This window comes from Mesoplodon mirus (assembly GCF_964341445.2).
Source record: "Mesoplodon mirus genome assembly, chromosome: 5".
Lineage (NCBI taxonomy): Eukaryota > Metazoa > Chordata > Mammalia > Artiodactyla > Ziphiidae > Mesoplodon > Mesoplodon mirus.
In genome coordinates, this window is record NC_138980.1 from 83,634,490 (window position 1) to 83,660,442 (window position 25,953).

Sequence of the window (25,953 nt, forward strand, 5' to 3'; positions counted from 1 at the left end):
GTTGTCACAACTGGAGTTGTACAGTATATTGCTTATGCACCCGTATGTATCAGCAGTGAGTTCAAAGAAGAACATGAAGGCTTGAGTCTACAAGCTATATAGCACTATAAAATTAAGTAGTTACTAATCAGGTATGATTATATAACAATTTAATAAGCAGAATTATGTATACCACAGCTTTAGGTTCCGTGATTGTACGTAATTTGTGTTTTTAAAGAAAACACTTAATGGTATCAGCAAATAAAAGTATTATTCTCTTGAAAGTACTTTGTTGATAAAAGTAGGTACTTTAACATAAGATATAAAACATATTCTCATTCTTTATGCTTCTTAGTTTGACAGCTAGTATGTGATGACAATGTGGCTTACTTAGGAAATCTAAGAGGTGTGGGCATTTAACTTCCTGTAATCACTCCATACCAGAGAACAATTTTGTATCTCTGGGTAAGTTTTGAATAGCTATAAATATAAAATCTAGTTTATACTATGAGGCAGTGTCCATGTCCTTAACAGTGGCTAGGATAAACACTACTCCATTGGTAGGAATACAATTGTTTAAAAGAACATAAGAAGAAGAATGGGTTGAAAATAAACGGCTTCTCTAATTAATGCCAATCCTTTTCAAACTCTTCCAAAAAAAAACGTAGAGGGGGGGAACATTACTAAACTCATTTTATGAGCCAGCATTGCCCTGACATCAAAGCCATATAAGGACACTACAGGAAAAGAAAACTACAGGCCAATGCCCCTGATAAATAAAGATGCAAAATTCTAGACAAAATTCTAGCAAATCAAATTCAACAGCACATTAAAATGATAATACACCATAATCAAGTGGGATTTAACCATGGGATGCAAAGATGGTTCAATATCCACAAATTAATATACATGATGTACCACATTAATAGAATGAAGGCTGAAATATCACATGATCCTCTCAATAGATGGACAAAAAGACAAAATTCAACATCCTTTCATGATAAAAGCTCTCCACAAATTGGGTATAAAAGGAACATACCTCAGTTTAACAAAGATTATGTATAACAAACACAGAGCTAACATCATTCCCAACAATGAAAAGCTGAAATCTTTTCCTCTAGAGTCAGGAACAAGACAAGGGTGCCTACTCTCACCACTTTTATTCAACATGGTACTGGAAGTCTTAGCCAGAGCAGTTAGGAAAGAAAAAGAAATAAAAGGCATCCAAATTGGAAAGGAAGAAGTAAAATGGTCTCTGAATACAGACGACATGATCTTATACACAGCAAACCCTAAATATTCCACTAGAAAATTGTTAGAAATAATAAACAAATTCAGTGAAGTTACAAGATACAAAACCAACATACACAAATCAGTTGCACTTCTACACAGTAACAACAAAATATCTGAAAGAAAAATAAAGAAAACAATCCTATTTACACTACCATCAAAAACAGCAAAATACAAGGAGGTAAATGATCTGTACACTGAAAACTATAAGACTTTGATTAAAGAAATTGAGGAAGACACAAATAAATGCAAAGATACCCCATGTTCATGGAATGGAAGAATTAATATGGTTAAAATGTCTCTACTATCAAAAGCCATCTAGAGATTCAACTCAATCCCTATCAAAATTCCTCCAGAGTGCCAACTGAGGGATGAATGGATAAAGAAGGTATAGTATATATACAACAAAATATTATTCAGCCATGAGAAAGAAGAAAATCCTTCCATTTGTGACAACATGGATGGATCTGGCATTATGCTAAGTGAAATAAGTCAGATACAGAAAGACAAATCCAGCACAGTATCACTTATATGTGGAATCTACAAAAAGCCAAAATGATAGAAGCAGAGAGCAGAATGGTGGTTGTCAGGGACTGGGAGAAGTTAGTCAAAGGTACAAACTTTTAGTTACAAGATAATTAAGTTATGGGGATCTAATATTCAGCATGGTGACTATAGATAACAATACTTTATCAAATAGTTGAAAGTTGCTAAGAGTCAATCTTAAATGTTCTCACCACACACACACACAAATTACGTAAGGTGCTGGATGTATTAACTAACTTTATTATGGTAATCATTTCATACTATATATTTATATCAAACCATCACGTTGTTTACCTTAAACTTATACAATGTTATGTCAATTTATATCTCAATAAAGCTAGAAACAAAAACCAAAACTTTTACCAAAATATTTAAATATATTAGCATCTTTAGAATAAAAGAAAAAAGAAAAAGAAAAAGAAAAAAGAAATGGTTTCTCAAGTTTCACTTAGCTGGAATCTATTTAACGAAAATGTTGTCTTGTAGGTATGTGTCATACCCAATTTGTACCACAATGGTATTTGTGTATGAACATTTCAATATGTCCCTACTGCTTCTAATTTTTATAAACTGGAATTTTGATACAGCTAGGTATACAACATCACTGCTAAATATCTTAGGGAATGAACTATTCTTGTTATAATGAAATATGACAATGTCAGAGTTGTTTAAGAATATGAAAAAATAATAATAATACAGTGCAGAAATACCATAAAAATCTTGCTGAGATTGTGTGAGGGGTACAAAATATTTATTTTTTATTTTTTTTTAGGCAAAACAAAACCATACATAGAGAGGACAGCCCTGTCATTTTCATATCTGATGAAGTAAGAATTTTGAAGGGGGACTGAAATGCATTACCAGAATGTTTGATCTGGAAGAGCTGCTTATTAGAGAAATGAGAAAAAAACAAAAGCCAGAGATGGTAAATGACCTGCCTGAAGTCATGCAGTTAGAGGCAGGCAATGATAGTTAGAATGCAAAAACGCCTAAAAATTTAAGCCTCTTCCCTTTGTAAAGGAATCTTTGCAAACAGAAGCATCGTAGACAAAAAATTCCTTTTATTTATTTGCTAGCTATATTTAATTAATTCATATCTGTTCCTGATGGTCTGTTACTGATTTGCAAATCTGAGTAGCTCATGATTTGGGGAGTAGAAAAAAATATTCTAATGGGGAAAAAACTGTGCAAATGGAAAAACTGTTGATGACATACACATTAGTAATATGCTTTATAAATACTCAGGGTTTAAGTTTTCATTCTTATAAGACGAATAAAAGATGTTATACATGTACATGCATACCTTGTTTTATTGTGCTTTGTTTTATTGCACTTCACAGATATTATGGTTTTTTTACAAATTGAACGTTTGTAGCAACCCTGTGTCTATCAAGTCTATTGGCACCATTCTTCCAACAGCATTTGCTCACTTTGTGTCTCTGCATCACATTTTGGTAATTCCTGCAATATTTCAACTTTTTCATTATTATTATATTTGTTATGGCCATCTGTGACCACTGATCTTTGATGTTACTATTGTAACTGTTTGGGGTGCCAAAAACCATGCTCATATAAGAAAACAAACAACTGATGTTCTGACTGCTCCACTGAACACTGAGATGTTCCCCGGTCTCTCTCTCTGGGCCTCCCTATTCCCTGAGACAAAAACAATACTGAAATTAGGCCAATTAATAACCCTGCAATGGCCTGTAAGTATTCAAGTGAATGGAAGAGTCACGTCTCTAACTTTAAATCAAAAGCTAGAAAGGACTAAGCTTAGTGGGGAAGGTATGCTGAAAGCCAAGATAGGTTGAATGCTAGGCCTTTTGCCCCAGACAGTTAGCCAAGATGTAAATGCAAAGGAAAAGTTCTTGAAGGAAACTAAAAGGGCTACTCCAGTGAACACACAAATGATTAGAAAGCAAAACAGCCTCACTGCTGATAACACAGAAAGCTTTAGTGGTCTAGATAGAAGATTAAACCAAAAGCCACAACATTTCCTTAAACCAAAGCCTAATCCAGAGCAAGATCCTAACTCTCTTCGGCTCTTTGAAGGCTGAGAGAGGTGAGGAAGCTGAAGAAGGAAAGCTAGGAGAGTTTGGTTCATGAGGTTTAAGGACAGAAGCTATCTCCACAACATCAAAGTGCAAGGTAAAGCAGCAAGTGCTGACGTAGAAGCTGTAGCATATTATCCAGAAGATTTGACTAAGATAAACAATGCAGGTGGCTACACTAAACAACAGACTTTCAACGTAGAAACAGCCTTTTTGGGAAGAAGATGCCTTTTATAGCTAGAAAGGAGAAGTTAATGCCTGGCTTCAAAGGACAGGCTGACAACTCTTGTTAGAAGCTAACGCAGCTGGTGACTGAAGCTGAAACCAGTGTTCATTTACCACTCCGAAAATCCTAGGGCCCTTGAGAATTATGCTAAATCTACTCTGCCCAGGCTCTCTAAATGGAATAGTAAAGTCTGGAGACAGCACATCTGTTTATAACAGGGCTTAATGAACTGAATATTTTAAGCGCACTGTTGAGACTTACTGCTCAGAGAAAGATTCCTTTCAAAATATTACTGGTCATTGACAATGCACCTGGTCATCAGGGCTCTGATGGAGGGGTACAACGAGATTCATGTTGTTCTCATGCCTCCTAACACAACACACATTCTGCAACCCCATGGATCGAAGAGTCATTTCAACTTTCAAGTCTTCTTTAAGAAATACACTTCATAAGGCTGTAGTTGCCATAGCTAGTGATTCCTCCTATGGAACTAGGCAAAGTAAGTTGAAAACCTTCTTGAAAGGATTCACCATTCTACATGCCATTAAAAACATTCATGATTCATGGGAAAAGGTCAAAATAGTAGCAGTAACAGGAGTTTGGAAGAAGTTGATTCTAACCCTCATGAATGACTTTGAGAGGTTCAAGACTTCAGTGAAGGAAGTAACTGCAGATGTGGTGAAACCAGCAAGAGAACTAGAATTGGAAGTGAAGATGTGACTGAATTGTTGCAATCTCATGATAAAAGTTGAATATATGGGGATTGCTTCTTGTGGATGAGCAAAGAAAGTCATTTCCTGAGATGGAATCTACTCCTGGTGCAGATGCTGTGAAGATTGCTGAAATGACCACAAAGGACTTAGAATATAATATAAACTTAGTTGATAAAACAGCAGCAGTGTTTGAGAGGACTGACACCAATTTTGAAAGAAGTTCTATTGTGGGTAAAATGCTATCAAACAACACTGCCTGCTACAGAGAAATTGTTTCTGAAATGAAGAGGCAATCGATGCAGCACACTTCACTGTTGTCTTATGTTAGGAAATCACCACAGCCACCCAAACTTCAGCAACCAACCACCCTGATCAGTCAGCAGCCATCAACTTTAAGGCAAAACCCTCCACCAGCAAGAAGAATACAACTTGCTGAAGACTCATGACGGTTAGCACTTTTTGGCAATGAAGTATTTTTAAATTAAGGTACGTACATTGTTTTAGACATAATGCACACTTAATAGTCTACAGTACAGTGTAAACATAACTTTTATATGCACTGAGAAACCAAAAATTTATCACTTGCTTTATTGCGGTTATTTGCTTTACTGAGGTGGTCTGAAATTGAGCCCCCATATCTCTGAGGTATGCCTGTAGTTCTTAAAATGTTTGATTTGGAAAAAGTCTTAGTTAAAAATACCAAATTTTATAAATTACAGCAATCATTTAAATAAATGTTTAAATTTCTCTAATAAAAATTTGTCATATTTAACACTTTATTTATGTATTTATTTATTTATTTTTTGCAGTACGCGGGCCTCTCACTGCTGTGGCCTCTCCCGTTGTGGAGCACAGGCCCCGGACGCGCAGGCTCAGCGGCCATGGCTCACGGGCCCAGCCGCTCCCCGGCATGTGGGATCTTCCCGGGCCGGGGCACGAACCCGTGTCCCCTGCATCGGCAGGCGGACTCTCAACCACTGCCCCACCAGGGAAGCCCCAAATTTAACACTTTAAACCTTTGTTTAATTTTATTCTTAAGAAAGCAATTAGAAATCATTCATTTAATTTTTTAAGTTCAAATTTTAACAAGGGGTTAAAGAGGTAAAGGGAATATAGACCAAAGATTTTATCTAACAATTAGCCTAACAGTATTGACTTGATTTCAAGACCACTTAGCCAGTTAGGAACAAGCTAGAATTCAAAGTCAGGTTTCTGAATTCAGTCTAGTATTCTCAAAAAGTTTTCTTCTAAACTATTCGAGATAACTTTCCCTCATTTTGTGACCCAACTCCAATCCTCCCTCAAATCTTTTTGTAAAGAAATTAAATATAAACATAAGAAAAGAGGCTTGTTAATCAAGAGGGCTCAGGTTCATACCTTTGGCAGTGTTTTGGGTCTCTGCTGCAATGTGAGATGTCTACATTTTGCTTAAGGCACTGAGCTTAAGTGTAGGAACTCACAAGAGTCAGTACAACAGTCCCTGTTATGAGGGACTTCATATTCTTTATCCCTCCTTACTTCTTTCCTGTCCATCTTCCTTCCTCACTTAGTTTCTCCCTCTTTATATTTACAGATATTTATATTTACATAAATATGCCTTATTATGTGAAGGCACAGTCTTACACATAAGGACACAAACACCATCTTTTGAGGTTCATGATCTTGCACTAATTTAAAAGGTTACAACAAATGCACAAATAACTAACCCAAGGTGGAATGTGATAAACTTCATAGGAGAGACTGAAAATGTGGAGGTTATGAAAGAATTCAAATACTGCCATACTTCTTAAATTTAAACGAAATTATTTTGAAGCTTAAAAGGCTAAGTAATCGCTATTAACAAATAGTTTTTACACATGCATGAAACAATCTTCACAATATTGGGGGATATGAAGGAAACCACAGCTTTCATTACTTGAAGTTGACACAGTGTTTGCCTTGGAAAATTCTCAGGAAACTGTGGTTTTCATACACCTCCAGTTTCTTCCATTTCAAATAAATTAAATTAAAAAAGGAAAACACCTCACTTTTTAAAGGACACATTTTATTTTGGCATATGGGTATTTACTGTGAACACAAAGCATTTGGTGTTCAATTTTGAAAAGAATTTTGAGAACGTACATGTAAATATAAACAAGAGTCTAAAAATGAAAAAGCTCTCTTACACACCATGTTCATTCCTTGTTCATGTTTTAATGTTGCCTTAAAACAAACTGACGCTAAATGAACTAGTACAGGTAGAATGCTAGTAGCATACTTTTTAACATTAACTGGACTTAAATTCAATTCCAGGTTTTACCTAATGATATAAACCAACACATTCATATTTGTATTTATTAAAAACATTTAGAGATATAATAAGAAACAGTCTATTCAGCTGGATCAGAAGAACTGTGGCAAACAAAGCAAAATACAGTTTAGAGTCCACATTTAAAAGAATGGGAGACTTTTCTGTATTCAATGAACTCTTAAAATCCCTACAACACCATGATTTCCAAAATGCAGTCTTACATATGTGGGACTTATTCCATCCTTTTGTCCTAAACTTTCATTTTGTAGGCAGAGACCAGGGTTTAGAACTTGGATCTGACATTTCCTACTGACTACCTATGACCATAGGTATATTTTACCTTTCTGGGCCCATTGTCTCATCTGTTAAATAAGATTATCATCATCTTCCCTGAGAAAGCTAACGTATATAAAGCATCTAACGAGTCAGGCAACTGGTAGATATTAACAAATATTAATTTGCTTCCTCTCATCCTGTAGCTGTTTAATATAACTGTGTTCTATTTCCTTCCTTTTTTCCATAGTGCTTAGCTGATTGCTCTGCATATAACAGATGTTTTGAATTGAGAAGCCCTTGAAATTCTGGCAATAATTGTCCGGAAATGTCACAGTTCTAGTCCCCAAACTCTCTAGCTTTAAAACTCTCGTACAAATATTAACTGGCTACTTAATCTTTCTAACCCCTTTCTGAATTTGGAAAATGAAGACACTACTAGTATTACTACACACATGCATGTGCACACATGAGTGTTTTCCATATGAGATCACTGTTGTAAGATCAATTGAGGTAATAATGTATATGGAAGAATTGTGCAAGCTCTAAGAAGTTACACAAATTAGTTTGTTCTGCTCTATTCTGATGGTCAGACAGCTTCAAATGTACAGAGCTCTATGTAATAGCCTTATTTCCTCTTTGGTCACCTTTCACTAACCTCCCTTCCTATGGCAAACTAATCAGTTTTCTCTCCATGACACTGCTACTTGCCTCATTTTTATTCCAGAGGTTTAATTTATTAACATATTTTGATACAGAACATGAATCCAATCAAAGAATATCACAAATGACATAAAACAGTAGCAAAATAGTTGAAATCAAATAGCTTGGGAGGAATCTGAAATCATTTTAAACAAGGCAATTTCCCTTGGCTCTAAATCCTCAAGGGTTCCATCAAGAACTCTGATGAAACAGAACTGTTTTCCTTTTCTCCTTCTCCACCTCCCTTTCCTTCCTTCTGTTTGGAGGAAGGGCAGAAATGCAATCAGGTTTTGCTTGACAATATTTCAGTTAGATACTAAACTTTCTATGTGAATATTATAAGTCTCATGACTACAAATATAGTAATATGCAAATGAATTTACTATTACAAAATAAAAATGGATAAGCGAATATAGACACATTTCCCCATTTTTAGGATGACATTTCACACAATGGAAGCTTTAACAAAGGGCTGTAAATGAAAGAAGATACCGTAAAAAAAACCTGATACTACAAATATTACACATACATCAACTAATAGTAACCTTCCAAAGTGAAAAAAATCTGCTGAAAAGTTAAAAAAAAAAAAGACAAAGGATATTTTATTTTGAATATTTCAAGTTAAAATTAAATAATATTGTCAAGTTTTAGTGTTGAAATTTAAATGGAAACATAGTATTAGCCAACTAAAAATAAATTGCTTTTTATTCTCATCACAAATTAAATATTATTGAAATACTTTTAGAATGCAGCAACCAGAAAATTCAAAAAATTTTTTCTGGTAAAAACCTTAAATTATTATTTTTTTAAACTCTCAAGAGAAAACAAATATGTTCTACCATATTTTTATACAATTACCACTATTCTTTTTAACATGTCATTATTTTGTCAGAAATATAGATAGACCAAGACACAAGTTAAAAACTATAACAGAACTAAAATTTTTTCCTCTCTATGAATGAATGCTATGAAATAAGAATATTTACTACAAAATCATGTTAGTATAAAATAAGGAAGCTGTTTGTAAAATTATGCTCATGACTTTGGTGTTGCCTTCATGACAAGGACTGTGACAACAACAAATCTTCCCTCCCCTCAAACGTACAAAAACTTTCATGTTCTGGCCTTCTTAAAATAAAATGCTTTAAAATTTAACATGGCTAAAATCAGTGAATTGCAGAGAGGTGAGTGCTAGTGTACATAAATGTAGAATCAGAGTATTTTTTTCCTTAAGGCTGGAATAGGAAAATTGACATTTACAGTTGGAGATTCCAACACACGTCTCTTAGTCAACAATAAAACAAGTAGGTAGAAAGTCAGTAAAGATGTAAAATCACCTGAACAACACCATCAATCAGTTTGACCTAAATGACATTTATAGGACACTGATCCCAATATAATAATATTGTTTTCAGGTGCACATGAAATATTCACCAAGATAAGCCATACTCTGGAAAATAACACAAATAATAAAGTTAAAAGAATAAAAATCATAAAGAGTATGCACATGGATCATAAAGAAAACTAATGAAAAGATACCTGGAAACCCCCGATTGTTCAGAAATTAAACAATGTACTTCTAATTAAACCATAGGTTAAAGGTGAAATTTCAAGAGAAATTTAAAACATTTTAAACTCAAAGAAAATAAAATATAACATACCATATTTATAAGATGTAGCTAAAGCAGTGCTTAGAGGGATATTTATAGCATTAAAATGCTTACATTAGGAAAAAAGAAAGGTCTAAATCAGTAATTTAAGCTTCCACGTTAAGAAACTAGAGAAAGAGCAAAGTAAGCACAAATTCAAGAGGAAGAAATAATACAGATTAGAGCAAGTGTGAAGAAAAGTGAAAAAAGAAATGTAATAGAGTTATAAAAATCAATTAATCCAAAAATCTGTTCTCTGGTGGAACTGTCACATAGCCTTTAGCAAAGTGGGTAGAAATGAAAAAGAGGAAATACAAAGGATGAAGCAAGTGACGCAAATGCAAGGAGCAGAAGATCTGGGTAAAAGTCCTAACTGTGCACCTAACAGTGGCATACCCTTAATTAGCTCACTTCATTCTTTCTGAGCTTCAGTTTCCTTACTTACAAAAAGGGGGTAAAAATAATTTTCATAGGGTAAATACAGGGATTAAATAAAATATTCATAAAAACTATTTGGAAAGAATAAAGAGTCTTTATTCTAATTTGTAAGATTAACAGACCAACTGCTATCTAACACACAAATGCCACATTAACTTCAACATACCTTTAAGGTCCTTGAGGGTGTGGTATCACAGCAAAGCAAAATTCATAAATTACCATAAAAATATTTTTTGGTGGCAGTAGTAGAGCTCAAATGGGGAAAATCATTGTACACTAATAGTAACTGGTTTTTTTAAAAAATAATCACACCAGGTGATTGACTGACTGACTGATTGATTTTTTAGTAACTGGCTTTTGGTAAGTTTTCTCTTCAAGGAAAAAAGTGAAAGGAAAAAAGTAGGTCAACAATACAAATAAGGAACTTTTCCTAAAAGAAATACAACCCCTTGCAGAAGTACCTTTTTGCAGGTTTTTTCAAAGTTGATATCATCACCAAGAGCAGATTTAGTTACTATATCAGGTTTCAACTCCTGTAAAAGAATAAAACAAACTAATTTTAGTTATGAGCCTTATTTTAAACTGTCATTATTATATGAGAAATTCCTTCCCATGTTTTGCTTTTAAGAAATCCATTATTTAAAGAAACTACTACTTATTTTAATGACATTTCAGGACATTGGCAATTCTATCAATTTATAAAGAAATGTAGAGATTTACAGAGAAACACTTAATTTTAATTCTTACTTTTAAATATTTATTTATCTATCTATCTATCTATCTATTTATTTATGGCTGCATGCGGGCTTTCTCTAGTTGTGACGAGTGGGGGCCACTCTCCGTTGCAGTGTGTGGGCTTCTCGTTGCGGTGGCTTCTCTTGTTGCAGAGCATGGGCTCTAGGCACGCGGGCCTCAGCAGTTGTGGCACGTGGGCTCAGTAGTTGTGGCTTGCAGGCTCCAGAGCGCAGGCTCAGTAGTTGTGGCACACGGGCTTAGTTGCTCCGCGGCCTGTGGGATCTTCCCAGACCAGGGCTTGAACCCATGTCCCCTGCATTGGCAGGCGGACTCCTAACCACTGTGCCACCAGGGAAGTCCCTTAATTCTTGATTAAAAAAAAAAAATCTAACCCACAAAACACTTTTCTATTATGGAAGGAATTAATCCAGATTTATTTTAGAAAATTAAAAAACACAGAAAAACAGAAAGAAAAATAAGTAAAATTACCAGCAATGTTTACATGGTTATAATTTTATTATACACCCTTCTACAAGCTTCTTTAAAAGAAGTTTGATATGCATTCCACTAAGGGAATGAAGGATGACTTTAGATCATATGAAAATGCAATTTTTCTACATTAATAGTTATCAAGTTATTGTAATATGCATAAAAAAATGAACATTTTTAAAATTATTGTCTAGAAGAAAGCTAAATAGAAAAATCAGTTGATTTTAAAACAACACTGAGTGACAGTGAGGTGGATAGTGATGTGACAAAAACTGTGCAAACATTAAGTGAAAATGATATTTAAATTATACTTTAAACAAAAACAGCACCATAGTATTTTGTAAACTAGCTTGATTTAATAACAGGGCAAATGTCTACTTTTGGTTTTTTTGCTCTTATTTATTTAACCAAATTCTTACTACTGGACATTAATACATTTTCTGATTTTTGATCTTTTTATAAATAGGGATGTGATGACTATCCTTGTACATACTGGTTTGTGTAACTCCTGAAAAATTACCACAAATTCTATATTAAAGAGCTATATTAGAGTTTTGGAAGAAGAGTAGAATGGAAAAAAAATATCAAGTATTGATAATGATGATCTAATGTCAAAAAGATCAGAAAGCACTGTTTCTGAGAGTAAAAACTCAATTTCATTTTGTGTACACTAATATAAATGTGAAAAATGTGTACGTAAAACAAACCCATATAAAAAGTACATAAATAATGGACTCATTTTTAAATTGTATGTGTGTGTATATATAAAAAAATTCATTATGTGACATATTTTGGCTGAAAATGCCTTTAAGTTTGATGAGCTAATTTAGGAGATGGCCTCCCTTAAGCAGTTTCAAGTTAATAAAGCTATTTAAATTATAGCTAAAAATCCAGATTTTAAGACTTGCCCCACATTTGTCAATGGCTGGCTACAAGCACCTTTTTTTACTCTAAGACAAAAATCAGCCTAAAGAGTGAATTGGTTAAATTTTATTGCTAAAATGAACTTAAGTAAGTGCAGAAGGTAATGATACTACCTCTCAACCCACCCACATATTCCCTCCAAAACAATAAATTCAACAAGTACAAATAAAACCAAACATGAACCGTGCCCTCAGCATTATTAGTAAATAAATACCTATAAGCAGAGAAACTAACACCAAATTCATCAGCTCTCACTGCTGCTATAAGCTTATGAATATACAGAGCCAGAGAATCAAAGACTAAGATACTAGGAGGAAAAGAAGAGAGTGGAGTGAAGGACATGCATAAATGACAGACAAAAAGCACCACAAGAAAGCAAAAAGTACTACAAAACGTCAAAGTATTGAACACAAGTCTCAGACTTGGTAATTCACAGCACTACAGAGAAGGAAGGGCTTGAAAGTGAGTGATTTTGAAGGCAACAGCCTCAAGAAGCACTGCTTTGAGGAGAATTAGATAAATAGGGGTTGTGCACTTCCCTTTAGTGATAAGTGTAGGTAAAGGAAAGAAAGAAATTAAGGACCCTACAGAGACGAAAGAAAATACATGTAAACCAAGTGCTCCTTCTCATTATCCACTAAAAAAAATGTCACTTTGCCATACTGACATAAGGTGGGCCCTGTATAAGAAACGTCTACAGTTCAGAAAAGAAAAAAAGTCAAATTCATATAAAATTAATTTAAGAAGAAAAAAGAAAATGTAAATCAAAACATTTTATCTGATTCTCTCCTAAAAACTAAACATCAAAAAGACAACTGGGGCTTCCCTGGTGGCGCAGTGGTTGGGAGTCCGCCTGCCGATGCAGGGGGCGTGGGTTCGTGCCCCAGTCCGGGAGGATCCCGCGTGCCGCGGAGCGGCTGGGCCCGTGCGCCGGGGCCGCTGGGCCTGCGCGTCCGGAGCCTGTGCTCCGCGGTGGGAGAGGCCACAGCAGTGAGAGGCCCGAGTACCGCAAAAACAAACAAACAAACAAAAAAAGACAACTGTAACATAACCTTGCAAACTTCATTAGGGAGCCTCAAACAAGTAGTTGGGGCCTATACAAAAAAATTTGCAAAATGAGAAATTAAAACACTGAAGAAGAGAAATAGGTAAAACACAGAAGTGCATCAACAGTTGATAAAGCTTAGGAAATAAAATGCAAGAAAAGAAAAACTATCTCAGAAAGAGACAACAGATTTAAAGAAAAATTCAATAAGGAACAAAGTCAAGAAAACACTGAAGAAAGTCAAGAAAATGAAAAAAAGATAAAGAAAAAGGGACAGAAAGAAAGTGGCAAAGGATGATCCCACATACATGTAATCGGAGTCTCTGAAGAAGAAAAACAATAGACAAAAGCCAGTACTTAAAACTATAGTTCTAAAACAACTTTCTGCAAAAAAACAACCAAATAATTTAACAAAAGGGTTTACTATGTACCTAGCTTAAAGAGACCTGGAACAATCAATAATGAAACCTGTTCTGGTAAAACTATTAGACTTTATAAAGACAAAGGAAAAAAATCTTCAGAGCTTGTGGCCAAAAAGATCAATTTAGTTATAAGGGTGAAAAAACTGAGCTGGTATCAGATATCAAGAACGAAACAAAAATAAGTATGGAGCAGCATTTTCAATATAAGCAAGTGTAAGCCAAGAATTTTACAGTCAAATAGCTCTAAAGAATCAGGTCTAGAAAAAATAGTTTTGAACTTGCAAGAATTCAGGAAATACAGTACACAGGTGTTTGTCCAGAGGAATCTTCTAGAGGAGGAGTTCAGCCAGCAAGAGATAATTTTGGTAAAAGAACTGATGATGAGTATGTATCTGCAGAGCTAGAGTTAAAAGAAATGTGGGGGCACAGGAGAAAGAATAACACATAAACTTTGTCCTCATGCTCAGAGCCTGTGAATAAGTTACCTTACATGGCCAAAGAGACTTTATTATGTATTTAAGTTAAGGATCCTAAAATGGGGATCCTGGATTACCCAGAGTGGGCCTAATGTAACCACAAGGCTCCTCCTAAGAGGGAAGCAGAAGAGTATGAGTTAGAGAAAGAGGAGAAAAAGGGAGAGATACTGAGGTACTGAGAACTAAAGATGCTGTGCTGTTGGCCTTGAAGACGGAGGAAGGGGCCATGAGTCAACGAACACAGGTGACCTCTAAAACTGAAAGAGTCTCCACAAGGGATACAATTCTGTCGACAACTTGGTTTAAAACTTCTGACTTCCAGAACTGTAAGATAATAAATCTGTGTTGTTTTTAGCCACTAAATTTGTGTTAACTTGTTACAACAGCACTAGAAAACTAATATACATACGTTTTATCTCCCACCAATCTTCATATTATAAAATAATTCATTACACCATATTATTTGGACAAGCACCATATACCATAAATAATGCCCAGAATTAAATACTTACCTTAAAACTATAAAAGTAAAATCTAGATGCATTTGGATGGCTTAAACTTTCCTTATCACCCTACTCATACTTCAGTATTTTGGGTCAATTCATTTTTACCTTAATTTTAAATATAAACATATGTGTCATTAAAAGGGAATGCTATCTCCTATGACATAGTTCATATAAAATTTTTAAATGGTGCTTAAATAACAAAACTGTATGGACAGGAATGCTGTGCCATAACTAGAATTTTGGTTCAGAACTATCCTAATTAGACACTGAGGAATTTAATAAATCAAGCAGTTTACCAGACAATGCAAAAATTGCAATAAAATATATATTATGAAGTTATTCTTCCCTCCCTACACTTTTATTCAGAAGAGATGAACTGCCTTTCAGAATAAGACTCTTTGATGTGTTATTCCAAATGGATAGACAGCACCTCAAATGTTAGTATTCCCTTCAGCATGTAAGACAAAATTTAATCCACAGCCTTTCTCAATCCTTCTAAGAGTCTGCTATGCAGTCTACTTGACAAGTTCATGGTAAATTGCGAGGACTTTCAAATCATCTCTTAATTGCTCCAAATTCTAAATTTATATACATTCTGACTCAGAATATCTAATACACGTTTAAATGAAGAAGTCTTAAACAACTATTTTCATTATTCTTGGATTGGATTTAGTAGTTCTAATGATAGGTTATAATTTAGCCACAAAATTTAATTTACTCATATTTTAAGAATAAATTACCCTTCAAACTGATTATGAAAGCCGGTTGCTACAGCAAAATTCACTAGGGTCTAATAGATCAGTAATATAAACTGCAGGGGATAGTGGGAATTCATTTTTTTTTTTTTTTTTTTGCGGTACGCGGGCCTCTCACTGCTGTGGCCTCTCCCGTTGCAGAGCACAGGCTCCGGACGCACAGGCCCAGCAGCCATGGCCCACGGGCCCAGCCGCTCCGCGGCATGTGGGATCTTCCCGGACCGGGGCATGAACCCGTGTCCCCTGCATCGGCAGGCGGACTCCCAACCACTGCACCACCAGGGAAGCCCCTCATTTTTTTTTTAAAGATCTGAAGGAATTCACAGTTTTCAAAGAATGCCTTGGATGATGGATGTTTTACTGGATTTGCGGCTGCGGTACCTTACCTGACAATACATCTACTCTCTTCATTATAAATGAATGGCTTCCCACAAGAGTTTGAAAAGCACATAAGATTGCAAGCTTTGTGGATAAAACTCCAAAAAGCCCTCATTTAGGTAAAATGTAGAGAACTCTAAAAGACAAATGGTATTTAGAGGCTTGGACATGAAAGAGTTGCAACAATGCCAGGTTTCTGGCTAACTACTCAGAAGAGGAAGTAGTTGGAACCAGCTTGTTGGGAACACTTCTGCTTAAGCTAGCTTGAACATGGTTAGGTAGTAAGCCATCTGGTCAAAAGGTCTGAGGAACTACATAAAACAGTCAGGGAGTAATTTATGCTTATACTAAGCTTAATCTTTCATTTTCTTTATGGGAAAATGGAATGAAGAGCCCAGAGTGTAAGTTCTTCAAGGGTGAGAATGGTCTCTTATCCACCTTTGACTATTTGATCCTAGTATAATGATATCAATACATTTGTTCACCAGAAATGGAGCAGAGTGAAAAAATTTTAAATGCCTATTTCTTAGTGAGAGGTTAGTAAAGTCTCTTACCAATAGACAAGTCAAATTCAGAATTTCCAAAGAATTTTTAGTTGCCAATGTGGGTTTTTCCTTTAGAAAAGCAAAAATGAAGAGATAAAATACTAGAAAAAATAGCTAGGACTACTAGAGTGTTGCAAAACAGAAGACTTACTGCTCAAAAGTATTCTACATTACCATAATTTTTATTCATAGTGGGAGAAGGCCAAATACTACTTAAGAACTCACTGAAACGTAGATATTATATTGTGAATGGCTGGGAAACCACATTAGCTAATAAGCCAGGCAGGTGCCATAAAAGACAAGACTGTTCTTTCTGAGAAAAGATTTCATTACCAACTGGAAAACTAAGATCCATTTCTAGACCCAGCAAAAGACATTTTTACATAGCAGCTCTGTTCCTATTCTGAAGACATTAAACATACTCAATGCAGAAAAGTAGACTTAAACATGGTTAAGAAAATACCAATAAAAATGTGAAAGAAAAGATACCAGTTCAGTGCTTATATGATAATTTTACACTATGCCATTCCTAATATATGGGGTTAATTCTAAGTAAAATGACTAAGACAGGAACACTTGGCTTTCTTTTATACGAAACTAATTCCAATGCCTTTTTTCAGATAAAATATTTCTCTTAAATTTTAGAGTTTTCTGTACTTTAAATTGAATTTAACCATTTCAAATAATTCTGCAATTTCAAATGGAGAATAAGATGCATTATTCCATATGGTAATTTGCAAATTTCATACCAAAGTCATATGTTATGGACTTTGGGAAAAGATACCTACCTAGATTTCAACTTAAAAAAGAAAATTTTAAACACTTTTAAAGTTTGACAGAAAGTAAAATGACAAAAGTAAAAACACAAAACCATTCTCAATTAGAAAACCATGGGTCAAGAAAAAACAATGGGAAAATGAAGATACCTGAGTTATGTAACAAATGCTAATTATGGAATACTGTACTAAACAACTTTAAAATGAGTGTAAGAGAGACACATTAAACTGGACAAGTAAAACCTGAGCTATTTTACAAAAATGCTGCAAAGATTTTTCATAAAAAAAGATGTTTAGGGTTTCCCTGGTGGCGCAGTGGTTGAGAGTCCGCCTGCCGATGCAGGGGACACAGGTTCGTGCCCCTGTCCGGGAAGATCCCACATGCCACGGAGCGGCTGGGCCCGTGTGCCATGGCCGCTGAGCCTGCGCATCCGGAGCCTGTGCTCCGCAGCGGGAGAGGCCACAACAGTGAGAGGCCTGCGTACCGCAAAAAAAAAAAAAGTTTAAATTTATCATCAAAGGGAAATTAAAAATAACAGTAATTTGCCACCAATCAAATGCTAACTGAACTTAGTTTCTGAAGCTGAGCTTAAGTATTTTCCCTTAGATTTCCTTAAAATAACTCAAGTCTGAAAATCTTCATCTTCCCACTTACAAGTTTACTCATCAGTGAGCAGGGCTCCGTGTTGACTTGTATAAGACATACATTCTTTTATTTTAGACATTCAATCCAGGTTTATTTCTAGCATCAGTATAACTCGTTTCTTTTATTTAAGGTTTCAAATTTATAACTATCCAATCCATCTTAAAGATGAAATAAAGCATTAACTTCTTTACAATATATATGCTAGGAGTTACTAATCCATTCATAAAACATCAGAATTATAAGGGACTTCAGCTCTCACATAATTCTACACCTGTGTAGGAAAGGGTTAACTCAGCAGGCCTGGGCTGCTCAAACTCTGCACATTCCTGAGAAGACCTATCTTCAGGACTGGCCTTTGGCCAGTTCCTAGGAAATAAGTTCTGAGCCCTTGGGCCACAGGCTTACCAATTTGATGAGGCAGTTTACCCTAACAATGTGATTTATGGTGATCATGTCTCTGCTCTGGGGAGCTGGAGTCTGAGTAGTTAAGGTGAGTCATGTAGATGATTCATGGCTATGTGACTGGCTCCCGATAAAACCTGACACCAAGGCTCAACTGAGCTTCCCTGGTAGGCAACACTCTGCAAGTGGTCACACATCACTGCTAGGAGTGTGTTCATGCGACTATACTGGGAGAGGGCATCTACAAGCTTATGCTTGATTTCTCCTGGACTTCCCTCTATGTGCCTTTTCCTTTTGCCGATTTTAATCTGTATCCTTGAACAGAAATAAACTGTTGCTCTGAGTATAAAAGCTTTTTTTTTCCCCTTGGGCCCTGTGAATCCTTCTAGTAAATCACTTAACCTTGGGGACCCTCAACCACTCAACTTTATAGAAGAGAAAATGATAACCTAATAAAGTTTAAGAGACTCATTCAAGGTTTTACAACAGGGCTCAAACTAGAATCCCCACATTTTGCTTTTTGCCATAACCTGTTGTCAGTGGTAATAAAGTAGAAATTCCTTCTTCATCACGTTAAATTAACATTGCTCACGTTTCCTGCATTAAAGATAGCCATTCACTAATAACCAGATCCATCAGAATATTTCAGTTCCTTTATTTCACACTGTGCCAGATACTATTGCTTTGCTTATATTCAAAAGGGCAAATTTAATTGAAATTAGTTAATCCCAATTTTGATTATTTGGCTGTCTCCTTCTCTCCAGAGGCTTTCATTTGAACAAATGAATATACTGACTCATAACTATATAACCAGTGTAATGTTGTCTCTGGCTGAGTGGGGAAAGTATGTTTGCAACCAAACTATTCGATATCAGGCAGTGGGGAGGGACACTGGGTAAAGACAAAAAGTAACTTGGAGGCAGTAATCAAGCTGACATTAATTCCAATTGGCTCTAAGATTGGGCTTTTAATGCAGTAAAATATAAAACATGTTTGTAGTTTCCAAAATGTGATTAAAATTGAACATGATACTTAGATTATGAGGGGTTAATCCCAATACCAGGGAATTACAAGGTGCCAAGAAAAGTCTGGATTCTTGGAGGTTTTTCTTGTCTATTTGGAAATGAGGCAAGAAATGCACTTCTCTGAAATAAAGAAACTGAAATAACTCGTGAGAGACCTATTGACATCCAAATTCATGCGTTTCCACAGATGGGAATCTCATTATGGTTACCCTTCAGTGACAACAAAAACCTTATTTCCTAAATATTGTTCTACTGTCTCCTAAATACAGTACCAGATGGAACTTCAATAAGGTTATACTCTGTCATCATATTGCCAAGGGATTTTTCCAAATAAAATATCTTTGTCTCCCTCCTTCACCTATTCCTGTGTTATCTATGGTAATTAATGGCATCTCCAGCCTCTGCTACTCAGGTTAGACAGCTCAGAGTCATCTGACACTGTGAGCCTCTTCGTCATGCTTCTGCTATGCTCTCATCCCCCTTTCCACTTTCTCTGCTGTAGTGTCTGTTGAATTTAGTTCCCTCCTTTGGATCACCATTATCCTACCCACAGGCTCAGAACTTCATTATAGATTGTGTGGATTATAATAGCATAACTGGGTTTCCTGCTTCCAGAACCAGTTAACTCCAAGGCCCATTGTGTCACTGTCTTGAATACAGAATGAAGCCAAAGAACTTAAGTCTGGTCTTTCATTACCTGGTCTCAATGCCTCTTTCTAATATTACATAATACACTTTTTCTAGGAGTCTCATATGCCATTCATTCAGTTTTACACAGAATTCCCTGAATAAATTTCCTATTCTCCCACCTCAGCATCTTTGGCTGGCCGTCTGCTTTTAAAATTCTTATCGTGAAATGCCTTTCTCTAACTGGTCACCTACCTTTCTCACTCCCTTTCTCCCCAATGAAGATCTATTCAATTCTTGGTTTCTGAATGTCACTAAAATGAAACAAGCCTTCTTAGAGAAATGGCTGATTATGGATCTGAGGCAGAAAAAGTATAATCCCTGCAAAATTTTGTTATGCCAGAAAAGGAAGAATTGAGTTCTCTCATAAAGTCATAAAAGCTGGCTTAGAAAGGATACTACTGGTCAAATTTGGGTGTCCAACAGAGTAATGACAGCAAATTATAACCACACTGACCATATCATTTGTTGTTCAAACCAGGACCCATTTGAGAGTGAAATGAGGCTCTATTAAAAATAATGCTGGGACAAGTGATGATTACCAGAACACCAGGGAAATCTAGCCATATGGTCACCCTAATTATAACACTTGACAATTCTTGCTACCTCCAGATTCTCTTTATTTTCTCTTAAAGCCACTTCAAGCAGGCTTTTACCCCACCAATGCTATTCTTGTTAAACTGACCAATCTTCACGTTGCTAAATCTAATGAGCAGATATCTCAGTGCTCCTCTTACTCGACATATCCACAGCATTTGACTCTTACCTTCCTTGGCCTATTACCAACTTTCAGTAAGTTAATTGCTCCTTTTTCCTTGATATACTTTCTTTATTTGACTTACAGGACCTATGCTATTGGCTGTTCTTCCTTAGCTTTCTTTGCTAGTTCCTCCTCTAACTAAATACCTTAACAGTAGACCAAGATTCTGTCGTTGGTATCCTTCTCTTAACTATTATCTATGATTTAGTGATTTCATCCAGTTTCATGACTTTAAAGATCACATACATGTCAACAACTCCCAGAAGTCTCTTTCCAGCCGAAACCTCTCTTCTGCACTCCAGACTTATATATCAAACTACTTCATATCATCTCTCCTAATCCTTCGTACCCTGCTCTATTTTTTCCACAGTATATCATCCACTAACATAATACATAATTAACCTATTTATAATGTCTTCTTCCCCAATCCCCCAGAAAAATAAATTACAAAAGACCAGGAAATTCTATTTTTCCCCCCTCAGGTGTATCATAAGTGCCTAAAAAGAACATGTCATTTGGTAAATGTTCAAAAATACTTGTTAACAGAATAGATACTGAAGTTATTTTTACTTGTTAGACATTATAAATTGTTAAACTGAGTATCTCAGTTATCTCAGTATTGGGTATAGCATAAATCAGACCTGCCAGTAAACACTGCTCCTGTTCAGCAGCTGAATGAACTACAAGAGAGTACATTTAATAACTATGTCTTTCATCCAAGTTTATTATTTGACCAGGTTGATATGTGAATCTAAATTGCTATCACACCTAACACATAACTTCATTTAGGTAAACTAGTAAAATAATCTAAAAACTTTGTATCTCTTGATCCTGCAAGTATTTCCTTTACAAAACAAACACGATAAAGCGATATAAATTTAAGTCTCCATTCTTACCTTGTGAAGTTACAGTCACTTTTTAAGACTCAGCTTCATGCTACAGGAAGCTTTCCTTGAATCCTCAAAGCAGTACTAAGAGGTGCTCCTCCAATACATCTATCAGTGTTCTACACACTGTAGTGAAACTGTTTACATGTCCATGTCTCTCATTAGACCATAAGCTTCTCAAGGGCAAACGCCATATTAATTTCTATATATCTATAAACTAGCACAGTATTTGGCATACGAAGTACAGACCTAGTATATTTTTGTTGAGCTGAAATAAAGTACTTTGGTCATGAGGATGGTTCTGAAATGACATTATAAAAATGTGCAAACTTTTCTGGCAAAGTACAGAACTAAACAATATCAGGTAAAACCTTCATTTTTTGGATCCTACAGTACAAACTAAAATAATAAGAATGATTTCAACACTGGTCTAAATTCACAATGCAACACGGACAATGATGATGGACTGCGTGGTATAGTACATCTCCAAAAGATCTCTGTTCAAGAACTCTGTCATTGAATAGTTTTGGCCTACCTTAAAAAAAATGGTATTGAAGGCAATGGCTATCTTGAATAATATTTCATCTATGCTATTTATATGGAGTGAAAGACTACAGAGATTCAAAATCTTAAAAAGTTTATTAAAAGAGTACTATACTAGGAACACTGATATTGCATATTTTATTTAATCCCCACAGCAAAGAAGTCAGACAGGAATTATTTCCAGTTTTAAAATGAAGAAACAGACTCAACGACACACAATTAGTTAATGGTACAAAAACAATATCAACCCAACTTGTTAAAAATTTCAGGAAATAACACAAATGGCTTTATTCTTCTTTGCTGTTGTAATTATACCCTTCCTCATCTTAAAAGTTATCAACATACTGTTGATTTTAGTTCAAAAAACTCACTATTTGAAACTCAAATTCTTAAACCTGAAATTAAAAATGAACTAATAATAAAGTCTCTAGCATTAGTATTAGATGGAGTATAAGAAAAAGAAACAAAAAAATTACCAAACAACTTTGATAGAGATTTATCTTCATTTTGATTAGAAAAATTTAATGGTACTTTGCTATAACCTCTTTAAATATCTATTTGTAATAGATGTGCACATTAATATTTGAAATATGTTACTGAGAGTCTTCTATTGTGCAGAATATCAGGCATTGTTTAAAAATACAAATAACCAGAAAGAGTTTAATTTTCAAAATAACATGCAAATGACCTGACATAACACAAAGGAGCAAGCACTGCAATAGACTGTTAAAAACTGATCACCCAAGTACTATACATATGAAGATGAAGTAGCAGGGCAATTTCTCCTCAGTGCTGTAGCTCTCAATGGCGGGAAAAATAAAACGATACCCAGAATCACTGCGGGACCTTTCTCAAATCGCACAAACATCCCATTCATTATGATGTATGTCCCCAGGCATGAATCTTCACGCATTTATCCTCTGCCTCCCCCAACAAAATCACTGTTTTAGAGGATGGTGAAGGATGTGAAAATGATTCACTCTGGTTTTGTTAAGAGCATGTACGAGGTGGTGAATTCTGCCTTGTTATCAGATAAAGCTACAGAAACTTAACAACAGGAATGCACAAAGTATGTGGAGGGGATATAATATTGATTGTAACATGTAGACAGAAATGGCCAGGTAGAGAGAGGCCAACTGATAAAAAAGCTTTTAATACCCACAAGGAATCAGAACTGGTCTGGTAGACAACAGGAAAAGCTAACTTAGGTTGCTGATTATGAAGATGATATAATAAAACAAAGTAGGTTTACTATTAGGAAATTTTACCAGTGTCAGGTTTTTGCTGGCAGCCAGTTAAAAGAATTACTAAATATCAACAAATAGTACAGTAGTCTCCCCTTATCTGCAGTTTTGCTTTCTGTGGTTTCAGTTACCCATGGTAAATGGCAGATCGAAAATAAAAAATTCCAGAAATAAACAATTCATAAGTTTTAAATTGTGCACCACCATTCTGGGTAGTGCGATGAAATCTTGTGCCATTTTGACCTGTCCTGCCTGGTACATCAATCATCCCTTTGTCCAGGTTTCTTGCCCGTTAGTCACTCAGAAGCCATCTCCTACCAAACTGACTGTTGAGGTATCACAGAGCCTTGGAGTCGTGACACTGGCAATTCGAATATGCCAAAAAGAAGCGATAAAGTGCTTTCTTTAAGTGAAAAGGTGGAAGTTCTCGACTTAGTACGAAAAAAATCCTAAGCTGAGGGTGCTAAGATCCACAGTAAGAACAAATCTTCAATCCATGAAATGGTGAAGAAGAAAAAGAAATTCAGGCTAGTTTTGCTGCTGCACCTCAAACTGCAAAAATCACGGATAAGTGCTCAGTTAAAATGGAAAAGGCATTAAATCTGTGGATGGAAGACATGAACACAAAACGTGTTCCAACTGACGGCCATGTGCTGCACCAGAAAGCTCTGAGCCTATAGGAAGACTGCAGCCAGGGATCCACTGAAACAAGTGACACTAGCTTTACTGCAAGTAAGGGATGACTACACAGATTTAGTAATAGGTTTGGACTGAAAAATATAAAAATTACTGGAAAAGCTGCATTTGCCAATGATGAAGCCTCTGCCACATTTTTGGCAGAGTTAAAGGGGTTGATTAAACAGAGAGACCACATTCACATAACTTTTATTACAGTATATTGTTAAAATTGTTCTATTTTATTATTAATCTCTTATTGTGCCTAATTTATAAATTAAACTTTATCACAGGTATTTACGTTTAGGATAAAACATAGTACTTATAGGATTGAGTACTATCTGCCATTTTATGCATCCACTGAGGGTCTTGGCATGCCTGCAGATAAGGGACTACTATACAGTCTCATTTTACTTCCAACTTGACTTTCATGTTTAAAGTTGAATGTTCATATTCTAAAAACTAAACAGAATTCATCTTTTAACTATAAATTATTTTCATCAAGATATGAAAATAATTACTGACACAAAAATAATTACAATTTCAGTGTGCTAAAAACAACTTGCATAATTCAATAGTCCAAAGATTTGCATTTTACTTAAAAAGAGATATTAACTAAGCATAAACGTCGTCAAATAATTTGGTCAAATGAAGCTCCAAAACCACCTTGTCACGATATACTCCTATCTCTCACAATAGAAATACTTTTTAGAAAACAGAACTTTTTTTTTTTTCTTTGCGGTACGCGGGCCTCTCACTGTTGTGGCCTCTCCTATTGTGGAGCACAGGCTCCGGACGCGCAGGCTCAGCGGCCATGGCTCACGGGCCCAGCCGCTTCGCGGCATGTGGGATCTTCCCGGACTGGGGCACAAACCCGTGTCCCCTGCATCGGCAAGCGGACTCTCAACCACTGCGCCACCAGGGAAGCCCGAACAAAACATTTTAATCCTCCCCTCCCCTGATCTTAAACTGTTCTTGACACATAAAATGACCCACTTCTGTCATGTTCAAAGAGGCAGGCAGAGAAAATGAGACAGAGCAATTATATCAAACCAAAGATTCTACACAGAACACTTCTGCACTCTAAGGAATAAGTCAGAGTGGACAGATTCTTTCATCATTCTAGAGATTCTCTTCTAACAAAATGGCTGACTTTGGGGATAAAAGTTAACCATTTCGAAGTGGAATCCAAACATTTGTTTAAAAGGGCATTATTTCGTGGCAAATTTATAAGGAGTAAATAAAATACTTAAAATCACTTTATTTAGAATAAAATGTTAAGAATAAGAATAATTAGAAAAGGTGAGATATATATAGGTATTATTTTTTATTATTTAGTATATCAAATAAAAAAATGACAAAATTACAGCTTGGTATGAATATATTATATTCACTTTTTCACTCCTGAATTTTTTAAATCTACATACCCATGCAAGTTTAGGTTTCCTTAGCCAACCACAAAGAGTTATGGAAACAAAAAAAAAGAAACAAAATCTCAAATTTAATGAACAATTACATAAACTCATAGCACATTTTTCCCCCAAGAGTGTAGCACCTAGGAAACGCATCAGAAGGCCTTAGGAAAATTGTATTAGGTGACTGAGGCAGATTTTCCCTATAATTTTAGAATTATGACTAAGATATAGGGAGGTACTCTAAAGGGTATAGGTATGTGTTAAAAGAGAGCAGTCTTTAACTGAAAGGATAAGGAACAATCTTTCAAAGTCTCAAGAAAGTCAAACTATTTGTTATTATAAGTTCTAATTCCTTCAAAGTATTTTCTCTAGAACCTTCAAGTTTTCAGTAATCTTTTTCAAGGGTATATATGATAATAAAATACATACTTATTTCTTAAATATATTTCTATGTGTTA

At 35.4% G+C, this 25,953-nt stretch overlaps 1 protein-coding gene across 1 annotated transcript in view; it reads right to left on the minus strand.

Moving 5' to 3' along the window:
- Positions 1–25,953, minus strand: part of SRFBP1 (serum response factor binding protein 1) — a 62,520-nt gene that overhangs the window by 14,165 nt on the left and 22,402 nt on the right. The window contains exon 4 of the mRNA XM_082620613.1: positions 10,622–10,693. Coding sequence (XP_082476739.1) covers positions 10,622–10,693 — 72 coding nt within the window. The remainder of the gene's footprint in view (positions 1–10,621; positions 10,694–25,953) is intronic.